The sequence below is a fragment of the Camelus ferus genome, chromosome 13 (assembly GCF_009834535.1).
Source record: "Camelus ferus isolate YT-003-E chromosome 13, BCGSAC_Cfer_1.0, whole genome shotgun sequence".
NCBI classification, from domain to species: Eukaryota; Metazoa; Chordata; class Mammalia; order Artiodactyla; family Camelidae; genus Camelus; species Camelus ferus.
In genome coordinates this window covers 6,343,495-6,371,123 of record NC_045708.1, presented here as the reverse complement: position 1 = coordinate 6,371,123, position 27,629 = coordinate 6,343,495, and the positions used below count along the sequence as shown (strand labels likewise).

General features: G+C 41.9%; 1 protein-coding gene across 1 annotated transcript in view; it reads right to left on the bottom strand.

Annotated features, from left to right (window-relative positions):
• Positions 1 to 24,873, bottom strand: part of SLC25A33 (solute carrier family 25 member 33) — a 28,283-nt gene extending 3,410 nt beyond the window's left edge. The window contains exons 1-5 of the mRNA XM_032495140.1: positions 24,570 to 24,873; positions 13,509 to 13,688; positions 5,483 to 5,560; positions 3,416 to 3,516; positions 1,720 to 1,786 (exon numbers count right to left, since the gene is read on the bottom strand). Of these exons, the coding sequence (XP_032351031.1) occupies positions 1,720 to 1,786; positions 3,416 to 3,516; positions 5,483 to 5,560; positions 13,509 to 13,688; positions 24,570 to 24,625 (482 nt within the window). The 5' untranslated portion in view covers positions 24,626 to 24,873. The remainder of the gene's footprint in view (positions 1 to 1,719; positions 1,787 to 3,415; positions 3,517 to 5,482; positions 5,561 to 13,508; positions 13,689 to 24,569) is intronic.
• Positions 24,874 to 27,629: the final 2,756 nt, after the last annotated feature.

Genomic DNA, 27,629 nt, shown 5'->3' with positions numbered 1-27,629 from the left:
TTAGGGACCCTCCAGGGTCCTGGAACACCAAGGGCTGCTTATCCCACCAGCCTATAATTCTCTTGATTTATTTTCTGTGAAGCTGTGAGCTTCTGGAAGGCAGGGCCCATGTCTTATCCTCTGCTGTTTCCACCGTGACTAGTGAACAGGAAGCATGCAACAAATACTCATTGTTGGGGGATATGTTCACAGAATCCACCCAAACAAAGCTGGGAAATGTCCTGAACGTGGGTCATTACCAGGCAGGTTGAGAAGAAAGAATATAAAGGCTCTCAGCTGACTCGTGCGTGTATCCACTACTAAACAGAAGTGATATTCGGACACCAAGCGCACACCTGGAATTGGAGGTGATTACCAAAGGTTTCCAGGAGAGGATGCTGGTCAGAGGCTTGCAGGAGAAGTAGGCGTTCTTGAGGGACAAGAAGGGGAAAACAGATTCCTGGTGAAGGTCAGCAGACTCAAGAGAGATGGAAGTATGAGAGCACGTGACATTTTTGGAAAATTGCAGAAGATCTTGAATGTAAGTTATGCCAAGAAGTCAGGATTTGATCCTGAGAGTAAAAAGGATTCACTCCAGGATTCTGAGCAAGCAATCTTGCTAGTTCAAAATGACTAGCCCTGATGAATTTTAGAAAGTTCTTTCAGCAAGAATGGATTAGGGGGAATATGGAATCAAAGACAGACAATTCAGAGGCTGTGGTGGTCACTGGACAGAAAAACAAGCTAAGCAGATCCCACTGCCACTGCCAGAGGGCGCTCTTGCCCGTCCCCTCTCAGTCATTTCTTTACAGGTAGCTTAAAGTTAGACTGTACTAGCTGGAGTTCCCAGTGCCCCACACACATTTCTAAGCAACCTAGTAACAGAAGGGTTCTTAGAATCCTATCACAAAACATCATATACCAATATCATTAATATGAAACTATGGTAGTCATTGGGATGCTGTTTGATCTTGTTATTTAATGTATTAAAAAAGTATATTACTAAGGGGGAGGGTATAGCTCAGTGGTAGAGTGAATGCCTAGCATGCATGAGGTCCTGGGTTCAATCCCCAGTACTTATATTGAAATAAATAAATAAACCTATTGCCACCCCCGCCGGTCAAAAAACGAATTAAAAAAAAAGTATATTACTATATCGCAATTTTTAAAAACACTGATAACTGTATTTCAATAATTGGTTTCCATTGCTTTGCAAAACATTATTCTAAAAAGTGCCTGTAGGCTTCACTGGAAGGAATCCACCGCATGAAAAATGTTAAGAATCACTGGCTAGAGTTTCAGGGCAGAAATCTCGGCTATTTGAAAGCCTTGGAGATTAAAATGACCCTTTTGAGACCTGGGGCATTTGCTGTTCTGCCCTTACTGGCATCTTCTCATTTGAAAGAGAGGTCACCTGGAGGAGAGCCCACCATACTCCAACTGGAGGTGGGGTCTGCCAAGAGCAGAGACCCATGACTCTGAGAGAATGTCACGACCGTGGATCTGGTGCCACAACTGAGAAGACTTCCACCATCCCCTTGGGAGTTCTTTCTGTTGTCCCTTGTCTCCCCATTGCCCTTGGCAGTACAAACCTCAAAACAAAAGGAGTTTCTACACATGCTTATACCCAGACAAAACAAGGATGCGCCTGGCTCAGGATGCTGTGCAGCCCACCCCACAGCTGGAATCAGCGGAACCCTACGAGTTCTTATATTAAGGAAGGAACAATTAATAACTTACTTCCGTTCTAGCTGCATCCGGGTTTTAACCATCCAAATAGGATTCATTAAGGAATTTGTGACAAAAGCTGGAAGGAAAAAAAAAAAGAACAGAAAGTGCTATCACTGAAGAGGGTCAGTGCTTATTAAAGCTGTTCCATGTGATAAACTTTAAAATCAGGCTTTCAATGGCTTAGTAATAAAAACGGACAGTAGGAAGCAGTTGCATGTCCATACTGCAGACGGAAGCCGCAGTCCCCTAAGATGTATCACCTATTCGTATGCTGGACTTTAGAGCAGATCTCTCAGTTTTCTGGAGCCCTGTCTGGTCTTCCCAGCCTCGGGGTGGTGCTGTTGTTATTTCTGTTAACGGGATTCCTGTGGTAAACATGAAACTCTTCTAAAACTCAATTTAAAGCTTCAGGTCCAGAAATAATTTGTTTAAAGTGTTGCCATTCTAATCCAAAAGGTCACCTTATATATAACTTAAAATAGAAGGAACTAAATCTCCATTTACCTGACTCCACACTCAGACATTTTAATACCTGACTAATCATTTTAGGAACCTGAAGTTTTAAGACTGATCTGCTCACAGGAACCATTTTGAAAGTAAGTCTTCTCCGTCTTAATAACGTTCATCATTCTGGACCAACCAAAAAAGCACTATCATGGTATTGGCTTGACACACAGGGCGTCTTATGGAATACATCACCCCTCCACAGTCTAAGTAGACTGATTAGATAACAGGACCCTAGATAGTGGTTTAAAAATCTCCCTCCAGGTCCACTTTATTTACCAAGGGTTCTTCTAAGTTAATTTTGCAAAAGTTACAAAACTGATGAACAGTTTATGGCTAACTCGCTGTCGGCCTCCTACGTGAAGAGCAACCTCTTCTGAACACCGCATGCCCTGCTCAGAGCTCCAGGTTCTGTAAAATGCCTTTCTAGCGTGAAGCAACTTTGCGTCACATCATTTTCTATTTGGGGTCCATAAATTATCATCTGTAACTACTCAGATGGATTGCTAGTACTTTTACTTGGAGTAACAGAGACAAAACAGGTACATACAACTTACAGGCTGGCAGAGGGTGGAAATTTTCCATAAAGTGCCAATTTAATTCTCTAAAATACCTTTTTACTTAAACAGACATAAAACTTATATCTAATAAGACAGCCTTCTCTCAGCAATCCACATGTCCATTTTTTTTAAACTAAGTATTTCCTGGGGGAAAAATCCTGTTATGAATTTTCTATAGTAAGTGGGATGATTCCCTCAAAAAGGAACAGAAGCTGTGTGACCTATCACTGACCCTCAGAGAATCCTAACACAAGCCCTGAATCCCCAGCATGGAACCCAGCTGTGAGGGGGTCACGGAAACAGCAGCTCAAATTTTAGAAAATTCACTTCATGTAATAGAAAGACATGAAAACACATTAACATGACTTTAAAAGCTACATCACACTAACCAAAAGCATGCATGAGAGCCTATCAATTTTGAGGGAGAATAAAAGGCTTTAGAAGTAAAAGAAAATAGAATCAAGTTACAAGCTGCTCTTAAACACTCACATTTTATCAGTTCTAACATAAAGCTTTAGAAAAACGATTTTAGATGCAACAGGAACTGAGAGCTAATTTCTAAGTCCTGGAAAAAGCTGTTTGGCACAACACATGCTTTAGGAGAGTAAGAAACGTTATCTCTACTCCCTAGAGTAACTTACCTGCAGAGCCAGCTGAGAAAATGTGCACAATATTACTATTAGGCACGAAAATGCCATTGAACTGCTCTTTGGCTTTGGAATAGCACGCAAAGTACACAGCCCTGTTAGAACAAAGAGAGAGCGCTATGGAGACGTCATACACACGTCCCTCCCCAACCTCTGAGAAATGTAGGGATATGGGAAAGAAGCTAACATGTAACCAAAAGCTGGACCTTATGTGTGCTAAAACCAAAACCTGCTGCAGGCACCTTCAGGAAGCTCCTGCATGTCCCTCTAGAAAGTATTCAATGATGATGGAAGTGTCCAAAATAATTGAGGAAAAAGAGGTTTTGGTACTAGACACACAAAGTCCATTTATTTTCTTCATTCTGGATAAAATGCCAATCCTTTAAGCACCAACATATCTTGTAATTTTTAAAATTTGTAGTATTTCTGAAACATACCACACTTGTCCTGCCTTATGCCAAAATGAGGATGTCAGATGTGTAATCTGACCTTTTTTCTGATGGCTCGGGATCTCAGAGGAACAGCATACGTGTTTTTATAAACAGCTCCCTCCACTGACATGTTCTTTAACCCCAAAGGGACTCCCGGAAGTGGTGTCAGCCTTCCCCTCCCGCCTTTCTGGTCTCCCCTTCTCTGTCTGCTTTTTCCTCTTCTGACTGTCTCCTCTCTTGCTGGGGCTGGGGAGCGGGGGCTGGCTGTGATTTTCCCTGCTCCTTCACCAGCAATGTCAACTGGCCAATGGATCAATCACAGAATGTATTTTGCATCTTAGAATCCTGACTACTTCCAATGTTATAAAACGGTCTTCCGTTTTCTCTAGGGCCCAACTGTTCTACATGGCTGTGGTACAGTCATGAATCGCTATCACATTAACAGGTGCTACCAATTTAGCACTGTCCACAAGCAGGTCTGACTCCATTTTCTTTATTTCCTATGTATATGCAGTATGTCTGCCTTCTCTTAGGAATGCACACCCCCCCGTATAAGCTCACAGACAAGTACTTTCTATATTTAAATAGAATATACACATAAGTTACACAATCCTAAAGGAACAAAAAGGCTTAATAAGATTCTGCATTTTTACAACATCCTCAGGAGATTTGTACATAAATTGAAGCACCGATCTGCAAGAACTCTAGAAGCTTTTAGTCTTCACTTTGTATAAAATAACATTCTCATTTTTGTTATAAAGATTAATTCTCCTTAAGGTCTATTCGAGTATCACGTAGATTCAGGTAAGTGTCCTACTGCTGTCACCCAGCTCCCCTCGCAGGAAGCAGTTTCTTACCTACTTTTTGCTACACACACACACACACTCCCCGACACACCTCCTCACTTGCACACCTCACATGTCTATCCTCTGCGTCAGCGCCGTCCAACAGAACTTTCTGCAGAGACGGAAATGTTCTGTATCTACGATCTGCAGTGCAGGAACCACTAGTGACATACGAATACTAAGTACCTGAAACATGGCTAGTGAGCCTGAGGAACTGAGTTTTTAATTTTAATTAATTTAAATAGCCCTATGTGGCCAGTGACTATTGTTTTGGGACAGTGAAGCTTGATATATTCAAGTAAGCTTTGAAGAGAATTGTTAACAAAATGAGGATGCTGTTTTATATAAAGTCTAGAAGTCTTTAAAATTCCTTCAGATCAGTGCTGTCAAGTACAAGTGAATCACACAGGGGTCTGGTTAGAACACAAATTCTGATGTAGGTCTGGGGTGTGGTCTGAGATCTCAGTTTTAACAAGCTCCTAGGTGATGCCAACGCTGCTGACACAGGCCATGCTCAGAGCAGTAAACACTTATTTAGCGAAGACTTCAGGTGATGGGAGCAGACGAATTTTCAACTTAAGAATAAAATAACTAGAATCTCTTTCTCACACACACACTAAAAGACTCACCAAGAGTTATCCCTGTTGCTAGACATCAGATGTATTTGGGCAAACCCCACACAGAAAAAGAACCCAGCCACCTAGCAGTACTGCCCCTCTGGGAAGGACCCTGCATATTACACTGCATGCTGTATGTAGTGAGTCAGCCGCAAGTTCAACACTTACCTTGATGGTGCAACTCCAACCAAATTTGGACCCAAGCCTCTAAAAAGTGACTTTGGTCCCTCCTTCTCCAAGATCGACCTGAATAGAAAGAAAAGATCTAACTTTAAAATCCTTAGGCAAGGCCTATGCAAAATGATGAGGGTCAGCCTTCACATTAGCTCCGTGAATAAATACAGAACAGAACGTTTACAAACCCCAGAGTCTCATCTGATTATATTACAATACAGAATCAGAAGAGTGAAAAATAATGCTTTCATTACTGCAGTGAAAAACCATGCTTCCAAGTCTTTCCCCTTGTTCATCCGGGAGCAAGGTTCAGGGTTTGCACCTCACACCACAGTGCTAGTCAGGCAGTGTGAGCATCTGGCAAAGGGTCTGACACAGGAAACAGTGTCCTCGTTATGACAAGATTTGCTGACAAACAGGCTCAGAAATGTCTTCGGATGGCATTTCTTTTGGATTTACTCCTTATTTATAACAATCCTATCTTCTAGACCTTTACTCATTGTAGGAGAGCCCCAACCAGGGATATAAGGAGTAGAAAAACCTAGTAATTTTCACGTGATGGATGACTGCTATTTAAAGCCAAAACCTAGTATCTTGAGTTCAAAGAAAATACTGTGCCTTGCTTTTTCTTTAAAAACTTTTTTTTAGTGTGGTAACATACACATAAATTTTTTTTTTTTTACCATTTTAACCATTTTTAAGTGTACAGTTCAGTGGCAGTAAGTACATTCAAACTGTTGTACAACTCTCACCATCCATCTCTAGACCCTCCTCATCTTCTCAAACTGGAATTCCACACCCATTAAATACGAACTAGCCCTCCCCTCGCAAACACCACTCTAATTTGTCTCTGTGAACTTGCCTACCCTAGGGACCTCATATGAGTGAATCATATAGCATTTGTCCTTTAGTGACAGGCTCATTTTACTTAGCACAGTGTCATTAAGGTTATTTGTTACAGCATGTGTCAGAAAGCCCTTTTTTAAGGCTAAATAACACTCCGTTATATGGATGCCCCACGTGCTGTTCACCCATTTGCCTGTCAGTGGACACTTGGGCTGCTTCCACCTTTTGACTACTGTGAACACAAGTGTGAACATGAGTGTCCAGTATCTGCTCAGGTCCCTGCTTTGCCACGCTATCCACCACAGCAGCTGAACCGCTTTACATTCCTACCAGCAACGCACAAAGGTTTAAAATTTTCCACATCCTTGCCAGCCTGCTTTAAAAAAAAAAATTAAGTATGGTCTCTGACTAAAAATGACTATAAGAGAATTCTCAAAGGCTTGCATAGAACATTCTTTTCCTACTATAACATAATGATCTTCAAATTGGTTAAATTTATTCTTTTCAATGGCTCAATCTTCATGGTATCCTAGAGAATTTATATTGTTAAATTATGGTCCTCTCCAGTTTAATCTTCTTTTCTGTGGATTTTTTTTTAACTTGGTAATTAGTACCTCCAATATGACAGCATTCCGAGATGATCTAGCTCACAGATAATCCTACTGTCAAAAGAGTTTATGTAATGTTTTACCTTTTATTACGACACTGAAGGTAAGATTAAAAGGTATCTTCCACTTTATGGAAAACATTTTCCTATAAAGCCAATAGCCAATTCTGTTTCCACCAATTTCCACTTCTCCCATAGAGAAAGTTTTTAAAACAAAGCTGAAATTTTTGCTGCACATGAGGTTAAGCTGATATTTTGGTCTGTGGCATGTTGGATGATGTTAAAGTTTTATCTGTTTGTAGCTTTCTTTCTTTCTTCAGATCAGTGTAATGTTTCATAGTCTAGATCCCCTGAATGGACAAACAAAATAAAAATTTGAATCTTAGCCTTCTCTTCTACAAATTTCTGGATGTTTATAAAATATTTCAATATAAGAATATTTGTACCTTTAACAGCTTTCCTAAAAAGTAGGAGGCTAGCAATTAGACAAGAGAAAATAAACAGAAGTATCTAGATTGGAAAGGAAAGAGCAAATCTATCTACATTCACAGACTACATGGGCTTATATATACAGAAGGAAAAACTAAGGAGTCCACTAAAAAATCACTATAATTAATAAACAAGTTCAATAAGGTTGCAGGATACAAGATTAATATACAAAAGCCAATTGTATTTCTCCATAGTAGCAGCAAACAGTCTGAAATGGAAATTTAAATTCCACTTCACAATAGCAACGAAAAGCATAAAATACTTATCTCTAGAGATGAAGTAGATTAGTGGCTGCCAGAGGCTGGGGGAGGGGGAAATGGAGAATGATTACTAATGGGTATGTTTCTCTTTGGTGTGATGGAGATTTTCTAGAATTAGACAGTAGTGGTGGTCATATAACTCTGTGAATATATTCAAACCCACTGAACTGTGTATTTTAAAAGGATGAATTTTATCGTATGTGAATAATACCTCAATAAAGCTATTATTAAAAAAAGTAATAAACTAGACCTCAGTTCTATCTATATAATTAAATTACTTAAAAGCAGTGGGAGACAAAAGTCTTCTTTTCTAATCATAGACTCTTTTCCTTACTGGCAGGTATCAACCCAGGCCCTTTTAAGTGATCCCAAGATGCACTCTTGTCTGTGTGGCCCAGACTAAACCCTCCAGTGACTGAGTGTCACATGAAGGTACTCTGCTTGCCACACTAGACAACGAGAGAGTGCATCTCACTGAAGTACAGCATACATTTCTTCTCTTTTTTTAGCGGCATCTGGGAAGGTCAAAGCAATGTGTTTCAAATAGGACCTAGCCATACAACAGAACATCATTTGGCAAGAAAAAGGAGGAACTGACACACACTACAAGGATGAACCTTCCAGAAACTTTATGTTAAGTGAAAGCAGTGGACACAAAAGGCCATTATGTTGTGTGATCTCATTTATATGAAATATCCAGGAGACAAATCGATAGAGACAAAGTAGACTAGTGGTTGGCTGTCCAGGGTTGGGCGCCTGGGGATGGGGAGTGGCCGTAAACAGGTGAGGGGATCCTTGTGGTGGGGGTGAAAAAGTTCTAAAATCAAACTGTCGTGGTGGTTGCACAAAACTCTGTGAATTCACGAAAACAGCTGAACTGTATGCTTTAAGTGGGCAAATTGTATGGTATATAAATTAATTTTAATAAAGCAGTTAAACAACAAACTACAGAAAGGCTCACTGAAAAAGTCCTTGAAAATAGAAGAGATACTGGCAGGAATTGAGTTTTAAAATAAAATTTAGCTCTTGTGCTAAATTAATCACTTAACAACAAATGATAAAACTGGGATATAGACTACAGATTAGTTAAACAACAGTGTATCAATATTAAATTTCTTGAATTTGAAAACTGTACTGTGGTTTTAAGAGAATAGCATTGTTCTTAGGAAATAAATGCTGAAGAATTAGGGGTAAAGTGATATAATATGTGTAACTTATTTTCCAATGGTTCAGAAAAAAAGTATGCTTGTATACATAAAGCAAACACAAATAAACAAATGTGGCAAAAATGTTAAAACTGGTGACCTGAGGTGGAGAATATAAGCAAGTTATCTGTACTGTTTCTATAACTTTTCTGTAAGTTTGAAATTATTTCAAAATAAAATTCTTAAAAATAAAAAAGCTATATGGGGGTAAAGGGGGTGGGAAGGGACAAACTGGGAGTTTGAGATTTACAGATACTAACTACTATATATAAAATAGATAAACAACAAGGTCCCACTGTGTAGCACAGGGAACTACACTCAATACCGTGTAGTAACCTATAATGAAAAAGCATATGAAATTGAATATATGTATGTATATGTATGAAACATTATGCTGCACACCAGAAATTGACTCAACATTGTAAACTGACTATACTTCAATTTTAAAAAATGCAAAAAAAAAAAAAGCTATAGGTCATAGGTTATAAAAATACTGAACTCATGCTTTTAGCTCACAAAGCCGTTGGGGTAAAGACAATTCGTGGGTTTCTGTAAACCTAATACTCCAAATGACGTCCACAGGGCTTCAGTGCATTTGCACACTGGCCAAAAGCTAAGCCATTTGGTCCTTACTAGAGGCATGAGAATTTAGTGTTTTCAACTTTAAACACTTTACTGTTACTCCTTCTCAAAACAAGATTGTGCTTTTAAAAAGCCAAGCTCTCCAAAACTTCTCTCAAATAATACCTTCAAGTGACCTACACTTTATAATACAGTATGTAAAAGACTTCAAATGGTCAATATAGGCAAACTTTTTTAAAGTTTATAGGAGGTCCCCATTAATGCTCTCTGTGCAGCCAGCACCAGGAGTCACTTAAACACCATTAAGGGAGCCTCTGCCTCCAGGAAGCTCGGAGCCTCTCATCCATAATGCAGCAGTGAGCTCGTGTCCTCAAGTGACTTGGGCCTTTTAAGAACTGCAGAAAGGCTGTCTCCATAGTTACACGTATTAACAGTAGGCAAAAAGTCAAATCTGTTACATAATTCAAACTTCTAACCTATCTGGATGTTTACAAAACTTTTCTGGAACAATCAAGTTCCTACTATAAATGGTACTCTCCAGCTTCAAAATAAAGCATGTTCGGACTGAGACTAATTTTCCCATGGTTGTATAAACTTTCATTTAGGAAAGAAATGCAAAAGGAAGTCAGAGGCTTGTTTGGAGCATCTCATTCTCTTCACTAGTTTTAGATCATAACACGCATGCCACAGACCGATCCGAGACAAAGTCCCCATCTGAACACATCCGCTTTTTAAAAGAGAGACAACTTCACTAATATATTCCTTTTCAGACTAAAAAGATACTTGAAAAAAACAAAAATAAGGTACCTGAGTAGTTTAAAGAATAGGTTCTGCTTACTAAAAAAAAAAAAAAAAGACTAAGTCATAAGACTTTTTAAAGCAGATACTTGAACTTAATGGATATATTATTACTGTTTGGAAAATTTAATAGGGAGAGCCTAAATGTGTTAACATCTTTCCTTTTTTCTTTTTAAGTAACTATATTCAAAATATAAAGGTAATCAGTACTTCAATGGTGAATGTTTTTCCTCTAATAGGTTAATAGAAGACACAAGCAAACACTGGTGTGCATTTTGCAAAGCAAACTTCCTGTAAACAAACTCCATTGCCTGGTAAGTCTTTAAGCATGTAGTACTTCTTCAAAGAGTTAAGACTAATAATAAGCAGCTTGGTTTTAAACGAATAATCATTTGATAAACCCAAAAGCTTCTAAAACTGTGAACAGACAACTTTGCTGGACTTTGTGATACAGAGAAAAGGCCCGGATGCTTGTCCTGGGTTTACTTCCGAGATAAAGAGCCTGTTCCGTAGACCATCATCACTGCCCTTAGCCTGAGGGTGGTGAATGGAAGAATCTGAAAGCAGTCCAATAACCAGGCGAGAGGAGGGCGGCCTCACCGGGGTGGTGGTGAAGTGAAAAGCAGTCATCTTCCACGAAACCACCCTCCAAGACAATGGTTCTAATGAGGGCGCACTGTCTCCATGTAAGTACTGGGTAACAGGCTGCTTTCAGTACTTATTAACAGGAAAAGACATTCCTCCTCAAGAGCAAGTATGCTTTCTTCCGATGAGAATTATGCAATACGACAGTCCCCCTTTTCTTTTGGCCACTGAGAAACTCAGTTATAAATCCTATGTTTAAAAAGTACAGAAAGTATTAGATTGCAGCTAACATTTATCGTTTACATGGCCGGGGAAGGAGTGTGTGTTAAACTCTTTATAGTCAGTATTTTACTGATGTGCCAAAATTCATCCATTCATCCTACCAGTACTGAATTCCTGCTGTGGGACAGGCTGCACTCTCAGGACTAGGGGATACCTCAGTGGTCAGAACAAATCAAAGTCTCTGCCTCTCCGGAACCTCCATTCTGGTGGGGGCAGGGAGAGAAAATAAACGGTATAAATACTTTCTAAATCTTTTGAAAACTACACTGTATTATGGATGGAGGTAAGTGCTATGGATACAAATAAAGCGGGAAGGAAGAATGGGGCATGAAGGGAGGGCTCAGTTTTAAACAGCATGGTCACTGCAAGGCCCTCCTGCAAAGGTGACAATGGAGAGCCAGCCATGCAGATAATGTCCAGGACAAAGGCCCTGCTGTGGAATGTTCCAATGTTCCCAGTCTTTTAAAGGGACAGTAAGGAGGCCAGTGTCGCTGAAGGGGTTGGGGAGGAGAAATACGAGATGAAGTCAGAGCAGTGCTGGGAGACGACAGCAGTGCTGAGCCTGGCAGGCCTCAGGGGTAGCTCTGGTGGTCCCTCAGGAGAAGGTGGCCTGGGAGGCTCCGAGAAGAGGGTTCCCTGGCTGCTCCTCCAAGAACAGCCTGAAGGTGGAGAGGGGCATGAGGTCTCAAGTCACACCAGTGAGGAAAACAGGTTGCTGGTGTGTGGTGTGGGCACTACTGTCCATGTGTTTTAAAAGATGGAGAGGCTTTTTTTTTTTTCCTTTGGTTTACATTTTAGCAAACAATTGCCCTGACCGGGGTAGAATATACATTTAGGGGAGATTATTGGAGATAGAGAGACAGATACTAGAGCCACAGAACATGCATCCTAAAGCACCTGCACCAAAGAGACACTCCCGTTCACCTTAGGGCTAGGCCCTGTGGCACCCACCGCTTCTGGGCACCAGTTTCCCAGTTACTGTAAATATGCAAAACCACTAGTCATGAGCTATTGGCAAGTATGTAAGAGGAAGTTTACCTTGGATGTTAGTAGAGTTGGCAAACTACTTCTCTGTTTCATTGCGTCCAAAGCACTTAAGTTCCTCAGAAGAAAGGTGTCATTAGACACTGCTAATGACAAAACTTATAAAAGGCAAACCAGGGCAGGGTGTCTTCAGTGTCATGCTCTCTGAGGAAGTGGCCTGTCCTCTCCTTACTGAGGGCAAATGTGCCTTAACCTCTGCCTTGTGTCTCCCCTCCCCTTCTCAGTGGTTAATTTTTGAAAAATGGATTCTCCTGGAGTCTTGGGTACCAGCCTTCCCTTTCCCTAGATGGGTTTCTGACTCACTTGGGACCCTGCCCTTGGCAGCCTCTATGGCCCCATGAGCTCGGATGCACCCTCTTACACATGTTTGGCGTGAGTGCCTGAGAGACTTGGAAGGCAGCTTTAAAAACAAAATGTACCTAGAAATAAATTAAGTCCTTTCCAATTCATTCCACCTTATCTAAAATGTGACTAAACTCTGCCCAAAGTGAGAAGTATTGTGGTTATTGAGACAGAGTATTTCTATTTTATTACATCTTTTTCTAATGTTTCCCAACAAAACATCCACACTGATACACAGCAGTGTCTGTCTTGAACACACACTCTCCCAATGATCGGTTTTAAAGACCTGAATATCTTGTGGGGTCAAATTCAACCATCATTTATGGAATATCTCTTTTAAAGTACAAGGCCCTGAGGTAAAACGCAGACACTGCCGGGGCTCTTCTGAATTTGTGATTTTGCCCTAAGCATAGAGACTGATAAGCCAAATTCAACTTAAGCAGAGGAGATTATTCTTCATGCAGTAACAGTAATAAATTAAGCAGGTAGCCTAGGTATGAAACAAAAATGTTAAAGACCATTTTACTAAATATATCTCACAACTTTTTTATAAATGTAAAATTACTTCCAAATAAAAAGTAAAAAAGTGTAACATTCTGTTTCCATATTACTTCCTCTTAAAATATTCACAGCCCTTCTCTTGTACAACTTTCAGATTTTTAATTTCATTCTACCACCAGGGCTTCTTGCTAGCCCTCAACAGATGTGGGGGCAAGAATAACACTTTGATGCAACAATTTAAACGTGGATTCAGGGTTTGCTTTGTTAGGTTTACTTTAACTGTCCCCAGACGCTGATCACATGCATAGCAGGAGCCCTGCAGCCAAGGAAACAAGGTCAGAGTTCAAAGGTATTGGTACAGAAACCTAATTCTCAAATTTGGACAAAGCTTGTAAAAATAGAACATCCCATCTCATGGGCTTAGTAAACATTCTGCGCTGATAGTGGGGGCAGGAGTCCAGAATGGGGACTGAACTTACTTCAGAACCTGTAAGAGCCCTGGTGTCACAGACGTTGGTCTCACCATTCCAGCGCCACTAATGGTCCCCAGATGAACCTGAGGATAATAGACTGTCCGAAGAGCTAATCTTGAAGACTGCAACCTCGTCTTAATGACTTCGAGTGGACAAGTGAAAACAGCACCGACCGTGCCCCCACATCTGTAAGAAAAGAAGTCACAACAGGATCGGAAAAGCTCTACCATCCTCTCTATGGAAACGAAATGTGAAACTGAACTTTTCTCTATTTAAAAAAAAGGTACCTATGTTCATTTCATAATTAGAACATACCAGGAGGTTAAAAAAAGAATCAGTTGAAATCCCAGCACCTAAAGAGATAATCATTGTTAACACATTAGCACATCCTTTAGGGCTTTTCATTACAGGCCTTTTAATCTCACATTTTTTTTTCTCATCTAGATATCGTGAATGTCTTTCCACGCAAACATATACACACCGACACCATCATTTGTAACGGCTGCATACTATTCCTCTGTATCAGTGTATAACATTTTCTGTTAGATATTCATGTCTTTTCTAATTTCACTGCCAGGTTGCAACAAATATTCTGGAAAATGCATCTTTTCACAATGAGACAAAATAGTTATCAGGTAATACTACTATTTTGAAAATCAGTTGACTACAACACAGGTTTTTATTAAAATCTGATTAATTTGTACTCCATTGAAAATCAGACTAAAGCTTACTTTTAATGATGAAGCCCTTGTGTTTCCCTCAGTCAGAACTAATCAATTCATCCTCTGGGATTTCATTAGTTGCACTGTCTCTGTGGGTCAGTGTTCCCCTAACTACACTTTATAATTTGTTCCTATCAAAATATTACCTGAATTTAAAATTTTTCTTCAAGACAACTCACCTATTTATCCCCAAATACCTACTTCCATCTTTTCTTAAACAATAACACCCCTGAAACTGCTTATCTGATGGGCTGGTTATAGATACCAAGGTCATGTACCATCCAATGGCGCCCCCACACCACCAGCCATACAGGGTGAAATCTTTGAGAAACAATAAAGGTCAGTACCTGAGTCTTAGTCATCTTTGTACCCCTGGCCTTAGGACTCACAGGCTCACAAATAAGATTTGCTAATAAGAAATGGAATTATTAAATTGGGATTTCAAGGAGAATGCCTTTTAAGGGATTGAAATGTTTGAAAACAGCACTTACTGTCCACCTCCTGTCACAGGCCGACTCTCCCATGAGATGGGGAGCCCCCTCCCTCTGTACGTTCCTGCACCTAGCTAGAGGACAGTACTGGGCCTCTATGATTGAGAAAAGGAAAGACAGGGAAGGATGGGTCCTGGAAAACAGAATATTTAAGTGAGCTTCCCTACTCCACCACATGCAGGGGTTGGAAATGTGGACGCGAACCCAGCACCTAGCACACCCCCTGAAGGAAGGAATGAAGTAAAATCTCCAGGCAGCATTTCAAAATCAGAAGCCTAGTTCTACAGAGCAGGTAAAAAACTGATAACTGAGAGCTAGGTAAGAGCCATCAGCACTACTACCATTGACTGAATGGTTATTTCATGGCATACATTCAATCCTCCAACAATCCTACGAGGTAGGAACTATTATTTAGCCTCAATTTACCATGAAGAATCTGAATGTCAGAAAGAAAGAGAATGAAGTGTACAGATTAGGGGAAGAGGGGGAGGAGAGGAAAACAGCTGTTTTGGGCTAGTTAGGTAACCCTGCTTTAAAATTATGATGATAATATAGCCTAAGCTGAACTGTTTGTCTACACAGTGTTTTTTGAACCGTGGGCCAAAGCCCATCATCCACAAAGCAACACAGAGAACCACAATCAGGACGAGAAGGGAGCACGGCAGGAAGGACTTGATGTACCGAACAACTACCGTCTGACTCTCCTGGATTTTGTAGGGTGATACTATCCTGACCTTACAGACCGGGAACCTGGATCTCAATGAGGTTATCCACTTTCTCAAAGAAGCCACAAGTGACTAAGTGTCTAAACTGAAGCCCAAATCCACATCCTGTCTTCAAAGCCTGTGTTCTTCCAACTGTACTATGGTTTTCCCTTCGGGATAATTATGCAAAAACAGGTACTATATACATGCAGTTAGCTTATTTAGACTATTTCCATCCACTTTCAAAATGGAAAATTGTTGATTAGACAACTAGGACTTTAAAACTCGAATGTGTCTTTTTGTATCAAGAAAAAATTGTGAGCCCAACTGAATGTTGGTCTGTATAATGTGCTCTAAGCACTAGAATGTATCTAAAGAAAATGGGGTATGATGGGAATTATTTTAAAAAAGTAAAAAAAAAAAACCCCAAAAAACCACCTTCCAAATCTGTGTCTATTCACACAAAATAAATTGATCTTAACTATTAAAATAATAACCATGTGCTTAAAAAGCAGTATAACATTTTAAACTTTGGAAAACCTACAAGCTCTTGAGTAAGATAAAGACATACCTGAAATCAATATCATGACTCCAGGTCACTGAAAAAAACAGAGCTTTGGGTAAATTCTTTCATCAGAAAGTCAACAAGTTTCAATACGACACGAGTCAACAACATTTGCTTTGTCCCTAGGTTAGCAGTGCTTCTCACCGTGGCCAACTGCCATCCAAACCAATGCCACTGACCAGAGGATGGCCCGCAGGACAGTGCCTGTCTAAGGAAGCAAATGTGCCTGCGCACAGCTGGCTGATCACCTCCTGGGGGTGACAAGACACACTCACTGCACAGCCAGTGTTCTATGCATCACACACCGCGTCCAGGGCAGGAGTAGGGGAGGTGGTCTCCGACTTGCCAGGGGTGAGCTAAGGCACTCCAGCTCCCTCCTCTGCAGGAGGGCTGATGCCGCCTCAGAGCATCACGGGAAAACAACTGAAACCTGGGAAAGCACTGCACACTGTCAACAGCGGTATGAAATAACCACTCGGTAGCTAAGCCCTTCCTCACCTACCAGGAAAAAAAATCTTAGATGAAAAATACCCAAAGGAGATCTTAAATCAAGCTGAGTTGCATACATATTCACTAAAATACTCTTAATCAGAAGAAAACAGATTCTGATATTAAATTAAATTGCCCACCGAAGATTCTTCCTGAAATTTAAGATATCTCATAGTAGAATTTTAGAAGTTATCTTTCAGTTCAACTGCTTTTTGTTTCTTCATGAACCAACACATACAGGGCAATTCATCAACCTGAGGAGATAATAGACAATATAAATCAAAATACTGACTTCTCTAGATTGGCTTTCCAAATTTTCTAAAGATATTTAATCATGCTGGGTCCAAAGCACTTAAGAGTACAACAAACTATATTTTTTATAGAAAAAAGTTCTCATCAGTTCTCAAGTCTTCGATGCCAAGACCTTCAACATCGGCCTGACTTCTCACCAAGGTCAACTGGAGGGATGAAGACCTTCCCACTGTGACTCTGCAAAAGGTGTTAACTGAGTTTTCAGGAGTCTCAATTCGGAAAGGGGAGAGTCCTTCACAGCCCCCCACCATCACCGGTTTTCAGCTGTGCTCCACTGAATCCTGCCTTTCCTATCAATGATGTCACAGGCAGACCCATGACTTCCTGGTAACTTCCAGTTTTTCAAATTCTGTTCTGTCTAAAACGTCGATCTCAAATCTGATTCAAAACTTGCTTCCACCACTGCCAGTCAGATAGGTGGCTGGATGGGGCTTGGTGGAGGAGGGGACCCTTTTCTTTCCTTCCGTTTGGGGTTCTCTGGGCAGAAGGACAGGGGGAGAAGAAGTCCTATGGAAACAGTCTCGGTCTTGTTGGGGGTCCACCTGGCTGTGTACATTATGTACACTCGTGTGTACATACAAGTATATACATACATAATTCGCCTCAGCGAATGTTATGATTTCAGTGACAATGCTGTGCAGGCCTCTTTGGGGTGGTGTTCAATCTCACCAAGAGTCCCAACACTGGGAAACCCTGTACTGGGCCTACTAGCAGTCCCCCCCCAAAACTCCTTCGGCCTTACTTGCTTGGGAACCTTGCAGATTAGGTGTCTTTCCTTCCTTTGGTCCCCATGCTCCCTAATGCCACTAACATCCTTCCATGGCCACCATGAGGCAACAAGATGGACACTCAGTAGGAAGTCACCCCCATGTCCTTCCTAAGCACACCACACCGGTCCCTTCTCATCCTGCAGACCCAGGCTAATGCAGCAGCCACCCACCTGCAGGGAGCCTCTGGACAGGGCAAGCTACTGCCTCTCAGCCTCACAACCTCACTCCATCTACAGCCCAGACCGGTAGGGGCTAATAACAGGGAAAGGGACAGTGACAGAAAAGGCCTCTCAACACTCTACAGGTCACCATGCTGACAATTAGAACCTTCCTGCTCTGCCCACACAACCTGGTGCAGTGGTCAATGCAGACGGCAGATTCCGCCACCTCCTTCTGAGTCTTAGAGCCGGCTCCTCTCGGTTCAGCTGAGGGCCCTGGCAGTCCAGTGCTCAGACAACAGGACAAGTCACAGTCAACATCGAGTTCTGAGATGACACAGCGTCAGCATCACAGTCAGGGAACTGATTCTGATAGGATCCTGATACTTTAAACCACTAATCTCCGAAGTGAGGGAGTACATGCAGTGACCCACAGGCATACAGGAAGAAAACATTACAGAAAGAAATAAAATTCCACTTTATTTAGAAGCCCCACCATTTAATTTCTGTTTTGTGTGTATGTTTCAGAATGTGTATAAAATTAATAGAGTACTATGAATACACATGGGGATGTGCATTTTAACCACAGGGTTGTGTGATCAAAGTTTGAAGACCACTATTCTAGACCAGTCAGTGGTTCTCAACCAGAGCAGCTCTGTCCTCAAGCCAGTGGCACCTGGCAATGTCTGAAGACATTTTTGGTTGTTGAAATTGGGGGAGGGGGTACTAGCACCTCGTGTGTAGAGGCCAGGGATGCTGGTAAACATCCTATACTGTACAGGACAACCCTGATCTCTAAACAAATAATGATTTGACCAAGGTTGAGAAACTCTGCTCCAGATCAGTAAAACGGACAGCATATTTGAAGGCAGTATGACCAATGTGGAGGATACTGCTGGATGCCTCTCAGCATCTATTCTCCTCTTCCTCTGTCTTGACAAGATCCCAATTTTCTTAAGCCATTTAGTTTGGAATGGGATTGAACTCATGTCTAGTTTAGCCCCAACTCACTTAACGTCACGTCATGCCATCTGTTCAGAGATGGGCACAGAATTCAGCCCACGATAAGTAGCAGTAACCCCCCCGGGAGCAACACTGGTTTAGAGCTGGGTGCACGTCCAAGTTGGTCTAATCAGAGTTAAGCTCAAGACTTGTTCAATGGTGGAGAAACACCCGCAGGTGCTGGAAGCTGTTCTGTGTTCATGCAGGGACCAACCTTGGAATCAAGCAGATATTTCTGGAAAGCAGAGCAGTCACTGTGGGGTCCCATGGTGACGCTGTGGAGCTATGTAGATAAGACCTTCCCAAGCCTGTGCTCTCTCTGGAATTTAGGTCTATGTGCCAATAATCAAGCCAGTTGGAAGTGAATTTTTTACTACTTACAACTGAAAGCCTCCTAATGAGCCTAGTCAACAAAAAAATTCACACCCAAGCTTTCCAAGAAAGTACTTAAAGGGTTTAACTATTATCAGTAATCTTCCAAAATGCAGATGGGACTTGTGCTTCTAGTGGGTTATGTTTCTAACAGCTATGAGGAAATCCCCTGGATATTAATTTAATTTCGCTCCTAAAATACTGCTCTAGTCAGTGATGCCAAAGTTCAGAGAACTCTCTGTGGGATATTCCATTCAGCAAAGCCATCCAAAAGGTCTGACTAGGGTAGCAGAAAGGCCACGAAGAGCAGTTAAATCACACGTGTCTCAGAGCGGTCACAAGAAATAGTAACTCTCTGAAGTCTATTTACTTAATTTTCTAAAGAAATCTGTTACTGGTATTTTCCTGCACCTTTCCCCTTTTACTACTTTTTTTCTTTTTTTGATAAAAATGTCCCTCCCCTCATTCTCTATCCTTCCTGCTGAGAAACGAAGTCTTGTGTTTATGACATAAAGATGTATTTAGTACAGCACAGGGAACCATACTCAATATCTTGTAACCTACAGTGAAGAATATGAGAACAAATGTATGTTCCTATGTGACTGAACTATTGTGCTGTACACCAGAAACTGACACAACACTGTAAACTGACTATACTTCAATAAAAATATATTAAAAAAAAAAGATGTATTTAGCTGTTTATCTTTGCCCACATAGGCCTTGCTTGCTTTTTCTGTCCATGAATTAGGCTCCTGTCTTCCAGTTTATAGCAGAACAAAGCTGGACAATTATTACTATAGTGTGTGTGTGTATATATATATATATAATATATATATATATATATATGTACGTGTGTGTGTATATATATATATATACACACACACTGATTTTTCTACTATTTTCATGTGATCGGAGACAAAAATGTTAAATTATGCACAAAATACTTTACCTTCTAACTCCGAGTTTCAAGCAAGAAGAAGAATTTTTAAAACCAGATGTTTTTAACAAGAACCTCTATTTTCTATACATCCACTCACTCATTTTAGACACTGAAGCCAAAACCAAGATGCTCTTTATTACAATTTGCTAACCCAACTGATAAAAAACTGGTTTCCAGACTCACAGTTTATACACAGCTACAATATGGATTCTACTAACTAACACTAATGCCAGACACCCTGTAATCCCAATCTTTGGAGCTTTTGGTAATTTCCCCTTTTTATCTGCTACCTCTGTCTTCACTACTTCTAAAAAACTAGTGCCTCTTTATACATAATTTTCTGGAATGTTTTATTTGAGTATGTAGCATAAGGCTTAGAAGATTTTGATTATGCAAATTCTGTATTCACTTGATAAAAGCAAAATGCGTTTTTTGATGCAGCTAACCATCCTTTAGATGCTGTTTTCTGTAATTCTACCTCATTTAGAAAAAAAAATTGAAATAGCACCCTGAATAAAAAAACTCTACAGGATTTTCTGAACCTGAAGAGAATCAGTATCTTTCACAAATACACAAATCCAAAATAATGTTACTTTATGCCAACACAATTTCAGCAAATCCTACTACAGAACCATGTTCCTAATTCACAAATAAAGTACCGTTTTTCTTTATCTGGGACAATTCAACAGGCCACATCAATCCATACCTCTAGGTAAGATGCACAGTATCTTTTATTCTTTTAGTTAATCATTAAATGAGTATGGATGAAGTAATTCTGACACGTGGGGAACTGTAACTGGGATGCACCAGTGAAGAAAGCAGACATGGGTGCTACCCACATGAAGCTTCAATTCTAGCAGGAATCTTTCAAACACAACACACTTAAAAAAATGTTTGTCACCTATATGAAATACACTGGGCAAAATCAATTTATATCCTTCATATACTCATATAACTAAGCATTATCTAAAATATATGTGCACACTATATGTCTTATCAAAACTTCCTTAAGCATTTCAATTAAGTCTTGCATCTTCTCCACATAATTCCTAGCAAATACATTAACATGTGTCTAACACTTCAAAAGTAACCATTAGCTGACACAGATTAAATTTGTAGGGACAAGCACAGGACAGGAGTATACCAGGTGACAGCTGTCCATAAAGGGGAGAAATACTGAATTGTGAACACTTACCTTAGACTGTATATTTTAAAACCTTAAAGACATACCATATTCCTATTAAAATACACTTTAAAGGCTACATACGTATATTTAATGACAGAAGAAAACATCATGCCATAAAAATAAGAGCCAAAGCCCATAATCCAGGCCATCCACCTCTAAATCTAAGGACAGCTTAGTACAGCTATTTCAGGGGCTGAGTATTCTCCTGAACCGCCACCTGCCACGCTGCTGCTTGTTCAGCAGGTGAAGGGCATCACTGCCACTACATGGACAACCAGAACCCCCAAGTCATTTCATAGGGAAAGTTCAAGAGATTTTTCTCAACAGACATGAAGCCTAGACACTTTGGAGTTTCTCTTAAAGAGATGGTTTAAACAGTAGTAAAGGAATAATAGGTTTTGCTATGTAGCAACAATGAAATTTGTTTGAGTAAGTTTTTTGTTTCGACAACAATACTATACAGATTTTGGGATAGGAGGGAAGAAAGCAGAAAACAGTAGAATCCTTAAAGTTACTAAAAATAACATCAAATGAATGAGGTCTGCTCATAAAGAAGCAACCCACCCTAAGAGGTGGCTTATAAATGTGTTGGTAGGTATCAAAAGCCTTAAAAATGTGTTTTCACTCAGCAATAGTACTTCTTACAGTTTATCCTAAAGAAACAATCAGATGACCGCACATGTACACATAAGGATGTCCAGTTTATACTAGCAAAAAATTGACAATGAGAAATTAGAAAGAAATTAGGTAATCAGAATAAATTAGGTAGCCCAGTCATAAATGACTATAGTATCCTCACTGAATTCCAGTCACTGGGCTTGGAAACTGTTTGCCTTCTTCACTGCAACCACTGAACAGTAAAGACTCATTCAGGGTATACTCTGAGAATCCACTACCATGCTGCCATCAAAACTCAGCATATTCCTAAGAAGGAAGCAACATAAAGAATGAGACTATTTAAAAATTAACTATGACATTACACTTGGTACACATACAAAACACGCATAGATCTTATTCTAAAGTGCTTATTTCTAGGTGTTGGCTTGTGGGTGATTTCTCCTTCAGTTCTCTTCTTTCTTAAAGAGCAACACTATATTTAAAAGATGACTATTACAGGTTAACTTAGGGGCATTTTCACCTTTGCAAAGAACCCACGACACCGCTTTAAAAAAATTTAAGAAATTTAAAAGACTGTGAGTTGTTCTGGGTATAGTTTTTATTTTCCAAGATCTAAAATTAATTTTCAACTATTCATAGTCCTGTCATACCTGATAAAAATATGCATTCAGTATCATTAATTAGTGTAGCTTTAAACTTGTTTGATGTTGGTTTCCAACGGCTATTCAATAAACAGGAGAAATGTGACAGAGCCCCCGATAAAAAGCAAGGGTTCTGATTTCTTTTCAAAGGATGCAAACTTAGTTCTCTGGAAAGATGCCAGCTTAAAACAGCGGAAGCCAGTTACTTAGAGCAAAGCAGCAGTCTTCCACCAGACAGGGTGGGACCGCTGCACGATATACCCATTCAATACTTAGCTCCTTTAACGTTATTCCCTAAAAGAAATGGAAGTAATATATTCTAGTGGGAATGAGTCAAAATCCAATTGGTTACTCTGAAAGCATCCTTTTCAAAGATTTATCTCCTTTTTTGAATACCTGCAAGTAATCCTGAACTGCTGCTAATGAAGGAACTGAAATCTATTAAACACAACGGCTTCAGGCACTCTCGTAATAAACTCCACGTTTTAATCAGTCCAGACGAGCTGTGACGGCCACTGCAGTTTTCCTCCATCACAGAGTAAGAGGCTGGTGCTCCGGGAGGAGAATCAGCAGCCAGAGGGCACTGTGAAGGGCGTGCGGGAGATTCACATAGACACGGCCATCAATTACGCAGCAAGCCTCACCAGGGCTGCTCCAGAGCAGGTAACTCTCCCAGTTTGGAATAATTTTTTTTTTAAAGACCACCTTGCTAAATACAGTAAATCTAAGTCGCTGAGTATAAAATTAGTGAAAAAAATTTTTTCTTCTTGGCTTGAAAAATAACTTTAATTACAAGGCCAGCTTGTTTTAAAATTCCCCAAAATGACAAATTAATATACTGTCTTGATTTAGGAATCCCCCTCCCCAAACCCTGTTAGTCTCAAAGTAAATATTAATGCGGAGGTGAAGCTAAAGACAGAAAAGGAATGACAGGAAGAGATGAATGAGAAATCCTTCCTATGTATGAGGAATAACCAAAATTTTTTGGACCTAGAAACAAAGTAATTGTGTGACCAACTATAATAAGAAGTACAAAGAGTTCAGGAACACTTTCATCATAGTCATTTTTGCAGATAAATTCTCAACTGTTACTTGTTTGTAATAAGGAACATACCTGGGTAGCAACTAAAGTACTGAGCTGCAACTAAAATACTCATATCAAAATAATAATCCAGAATAAATTCTACTGTGTGCAGAATGTCCTACACTTAAAAATTGCTGTGGCAGGCCTCTGAGGTCCTCAAATAAGACTCCAAACGGACCCAAAGTCACCGGCTGTATTAAAAGGAAAAAAAAATTACTAATACTAAAATACACTTCAACTTCTATTTCCTAGAAAAACAAACAAACAAACTCAAAACACCAGCTCCCTTCTTAAACCCCTATCACCCAACCTCCTTAAAAACACGTTGCCTCCACTGAAAAAGATAAGGCGACGATCAAACTAATGAAGCTTTCAAAACAGGGCACATTTTAGAATTATGCTGCTTCTGACGCTGGACGCTTCGACCAGCAGGTGAGAAGCATTTCAGTGCACCTCCCTGACCTCACTTTGTCCCGATGTCCCCATGAGCCCTCCCACAGGTTGCTGATCCCACGGTTCACGAGCACTTTCCAGGCCCCACAGATGCCCAACGGCTACAGCCCTCTTCACCGTCTAAACTCGTCCCTGCGCTACCCTGAGGAACTCCGGGGCCAAACCGAGCACCCACAAGGCTGCCCAGGGCCTTCGGGAAAAGGCCCTGGAGATGAATCCAGGCAGACGGACAGTAGGTGCAGCGTGGCCCGGCAGGACCGCCCCCAAGTGACAGTAGTCAGACTGGCCACTAATTGAAAGGAGAAAAAGCTGGAGACTCCGTGGGAAGGGGGATGGGCGTGGGAGCGCGGCGGGCGCTAGGTAAAATCACCCTCGGGGGTGCGGCCGGGAGGGTGGGAAAGGGCCCGCGTCCCCGCGCCCCCGGGCCTCCCCACCGCGCCGACGCCGGGAGTTCCTTCTCCGGGAAACGGCGCTTCAGCCCAGGGAAGGCCGGTGACTAGCCCGGGCGCACCGAGGGCGCGGGCGGGGCCGAGGGCGAGGGGCCGGGCCGGGACACTCACCCGCCGGCGAAGAGGTGGAGCAGCGTGTTCTCCTTCTGCTGAGTGCCCGTCGCCATGGCCGCGCCGGCTCCGAGGCCCGCCGCCGCCGCCGCCGGGTGCAGGCCGCTCCAGGCGACTCCACGGATGCGCGAGGCGGCCGCTCCGCTCGCCCCGGGGCCCTCAGGCGGCCGCCGGCGCCGCCTCCATGCGCGCGCGCCCCCACGACCGGCTACCTCGGCCCGCGCCCTGCGCCGCGTGGCCGCCGGCGCCTCACCGGCCTCTGCGGCGCGAGCCCGGCAGCCAGCGGGAGCCCGGCGCGCGGCCGTCACGTGCGGGGGCCGGGCCGTAACGTCACCCGGCGGCGCGGGCCCGGGGCGGTGCGCGGCGGGGGTGTGGGCCCGGATTCCGCGCTCCCATTGGCCGGCGGTAGGACGTGGGCGGGGCGACTGCACCGCTTGGGGTGGGGGCCGGCCTGAGCCAATGCCCGTGGAGTGGGAACCGGCTGAGGCTGCCCGGTCCCTGGAGAAACTGGGCTTGGTCAACCCTAGTGGACCCTGCGCCTGGCCTTCCACCCCCTTTTTTAGTCAAGTTCACTTTGTGATAGTTACGCTGTGTAAAAATGTATATAAATTGCATACGTCATCTCACAGCTCTGTACTCATTACCCAGTCTAGCGGAAAAACAAGATCCAAACAGCCTAAACCCTCAGTGTACCCGTGGTATCATTTTGTGTATTTTTTACTTTTCTAGAAGTAGAGTTATCCCTGCGATACATTTTTTGGCCTCTTTTCTGGCCATCTCCAGCCTAGGAACCTGAGCTCCAACCTTCTATATCCAAGCTGCTTTTCTACCTGTGTGTCCTTGGATCACTGTCAAACTCAGCCTGGCACCTGAACTCCCAAGTCACACGCTGGACTTTCCTGGCCATCCTTGCAGCTTATTCTACCTCTACCACATGACTCTGTTTAATTTCCTCATCTAGGCTTCTGCAGTTACTTTATTGCTTTATCTGTTTGAATTATCCTTCTGCACCTGGAGTGTAAGCTTTAGGAGCGCAGGGATCTTCTTTCTTTTGTTTAGGGTTTTTCCTGACAAGGTATCTGTCGCAGGTTAATGCCCAAGATACTAATGAATACATGTCCTGAACAGAACTCGTCACTTCATTCTTCCCTTCCCCCAAACTTGTCTGCCGCTTGTATTTCCTGTCCGGGAGGATGGTGACACTACCATCTGCACAGCCACCAATGCCAGAAACGTTCCTGTTACTTTGGACTCCTCTCTCTGTCTCTTTCTCTCCCCAGTCCACCTGGCACTTCTATCTCCTGAAATTCTCCCAAAGCCATTTCACTCTCTCTGTTCTTTCCTCTGCTGCTTCTGGTTTCAAGTCTTCATGTCTCTCACCTACTCTGTAGCAAAAATCTTCTACCTGCTCTCACATGCCACCCCTTTAATCTGTTGTCCTCCACTCTCATCCCCTTCCGAAGGCACTGGGTACAGAATATACCAACACTTTGTTTTCAATTCAATCTCCCAGAGCTGCTAAAAGCAGTACCTTGCCCAGACCAAGCTGCTAGATGTCCTGTATGTAAACACAACTAGAGCTTAAGTAGAAGGGAAATTGTGTGTAAATGCAGGAGCTAGGTATTTGATTGCTGGAACTCTTTTAAAACATCTCTTAGGAGCAGTCATCCAAAATGCAAACACAATGAATACTGTATATTAAAGCCATTACTTCCTCTAGAAAGGGGGAAAGTCATATTAGTGCTCCATTTATGGGGAAAAAGAAGGAAGGAAGGAAATAAGGCAGGCAGGAAAAAAAGAAAGGTGTTTCTTCATGTTTCCTGGATTTGCCAAATCCCTTGATTCAGTTGCTCAGGAAGTCAGTGCTGGTTTTAGCAGAAGATGATTTATAAGGCATGAGTAGAAAGCAGGAGACAGTAACGCAACCCAGTTAACCAGGAGGGAGCTGTTCCCATCTGGGTGGGATTCTAAGCCCAAGGAGATGCCATCTTTGGAGCAAAGCCCTCCATCCTGGCTGCCCTCTCCCAGAGGTGTCTGAAGCTGAGATCCAGGCTTCTTTTTGTTTGTTTGTTTTGTTTTTATGAGGGGAGAGGTAATTAGCTTTATTTATTTCTATTTGGAGGGGGTACTGGGAATTGAACCCAGGACTTCCTGCACGCTAAGCATGGGCTCGACCACTTGAGCTATACCCTCCCCTCTGGGACCCAGGCTTCTAACGCCACAGCAGCACCCAGCCTCCTGCCTTCTTTCCCCAAGGACTGTCAGTCTTGGCTGTGCTGGACACATAAACAGCTTGTTAATAGTAACGCTGTCTTCATGTTAGAGTTTTTTCAAGGTCTTTCATGTATTTTTCTTATTGGATACTCACAATGCTCGGCAGCCCTGTTGTTTTCATTCCCTTTTTATGGATAAGCAGGATAGATTTGCCGGAGGTCACACAGCTAGTTAGTGGCTGATGCAACAACCTGTCATGCCTCCGTGCCTTGGAGCATGCTGTAGCTTAGGAGGCCCCCTTCCTCTGTTGGCCAGACTGCTTCTGGACCTCCTCTGAGACCAGCTCTGAAATCACCTCTGTGAAGCTGTCCCCTGGCCTGGGGAAATCAAGTGCTTCTTTCTTCTCTTCACTACTGCTCAGCCAAGGGACTGTGGCTGTGGCCACCAGGCCATGTTGCTGCGCTATATTGCAGTGAACTGAATGAAAAGCATTCATCCCCTGGTGTATGTGTTGGTGGGAGTGAAGACTGGGACATTTTCAGAGTGAAGTCTGGACATTTCTGACAAAATGCTGAAACGCTTAGGTTCTTTGACCCCCACATCAAGGAAGCTATCTGACTCATTCATTCAAGATATATTTATTGAGCACTAACTCTGTTCAAGGCAATGTTGTAGGCTCTGGGGGTACAGCAGGGGTTAAAATAGTTAAAATTTCTTAGTGAAACAGTAGCAATCAAATCCAGCAATAGATAAAAAAGGATAATACTCCATGACCAAGCGGGATCTGTCCCAGTAATGAGAACTTGGTTTAACATTCAAAAATCAACCAATATAATTCAGCATATG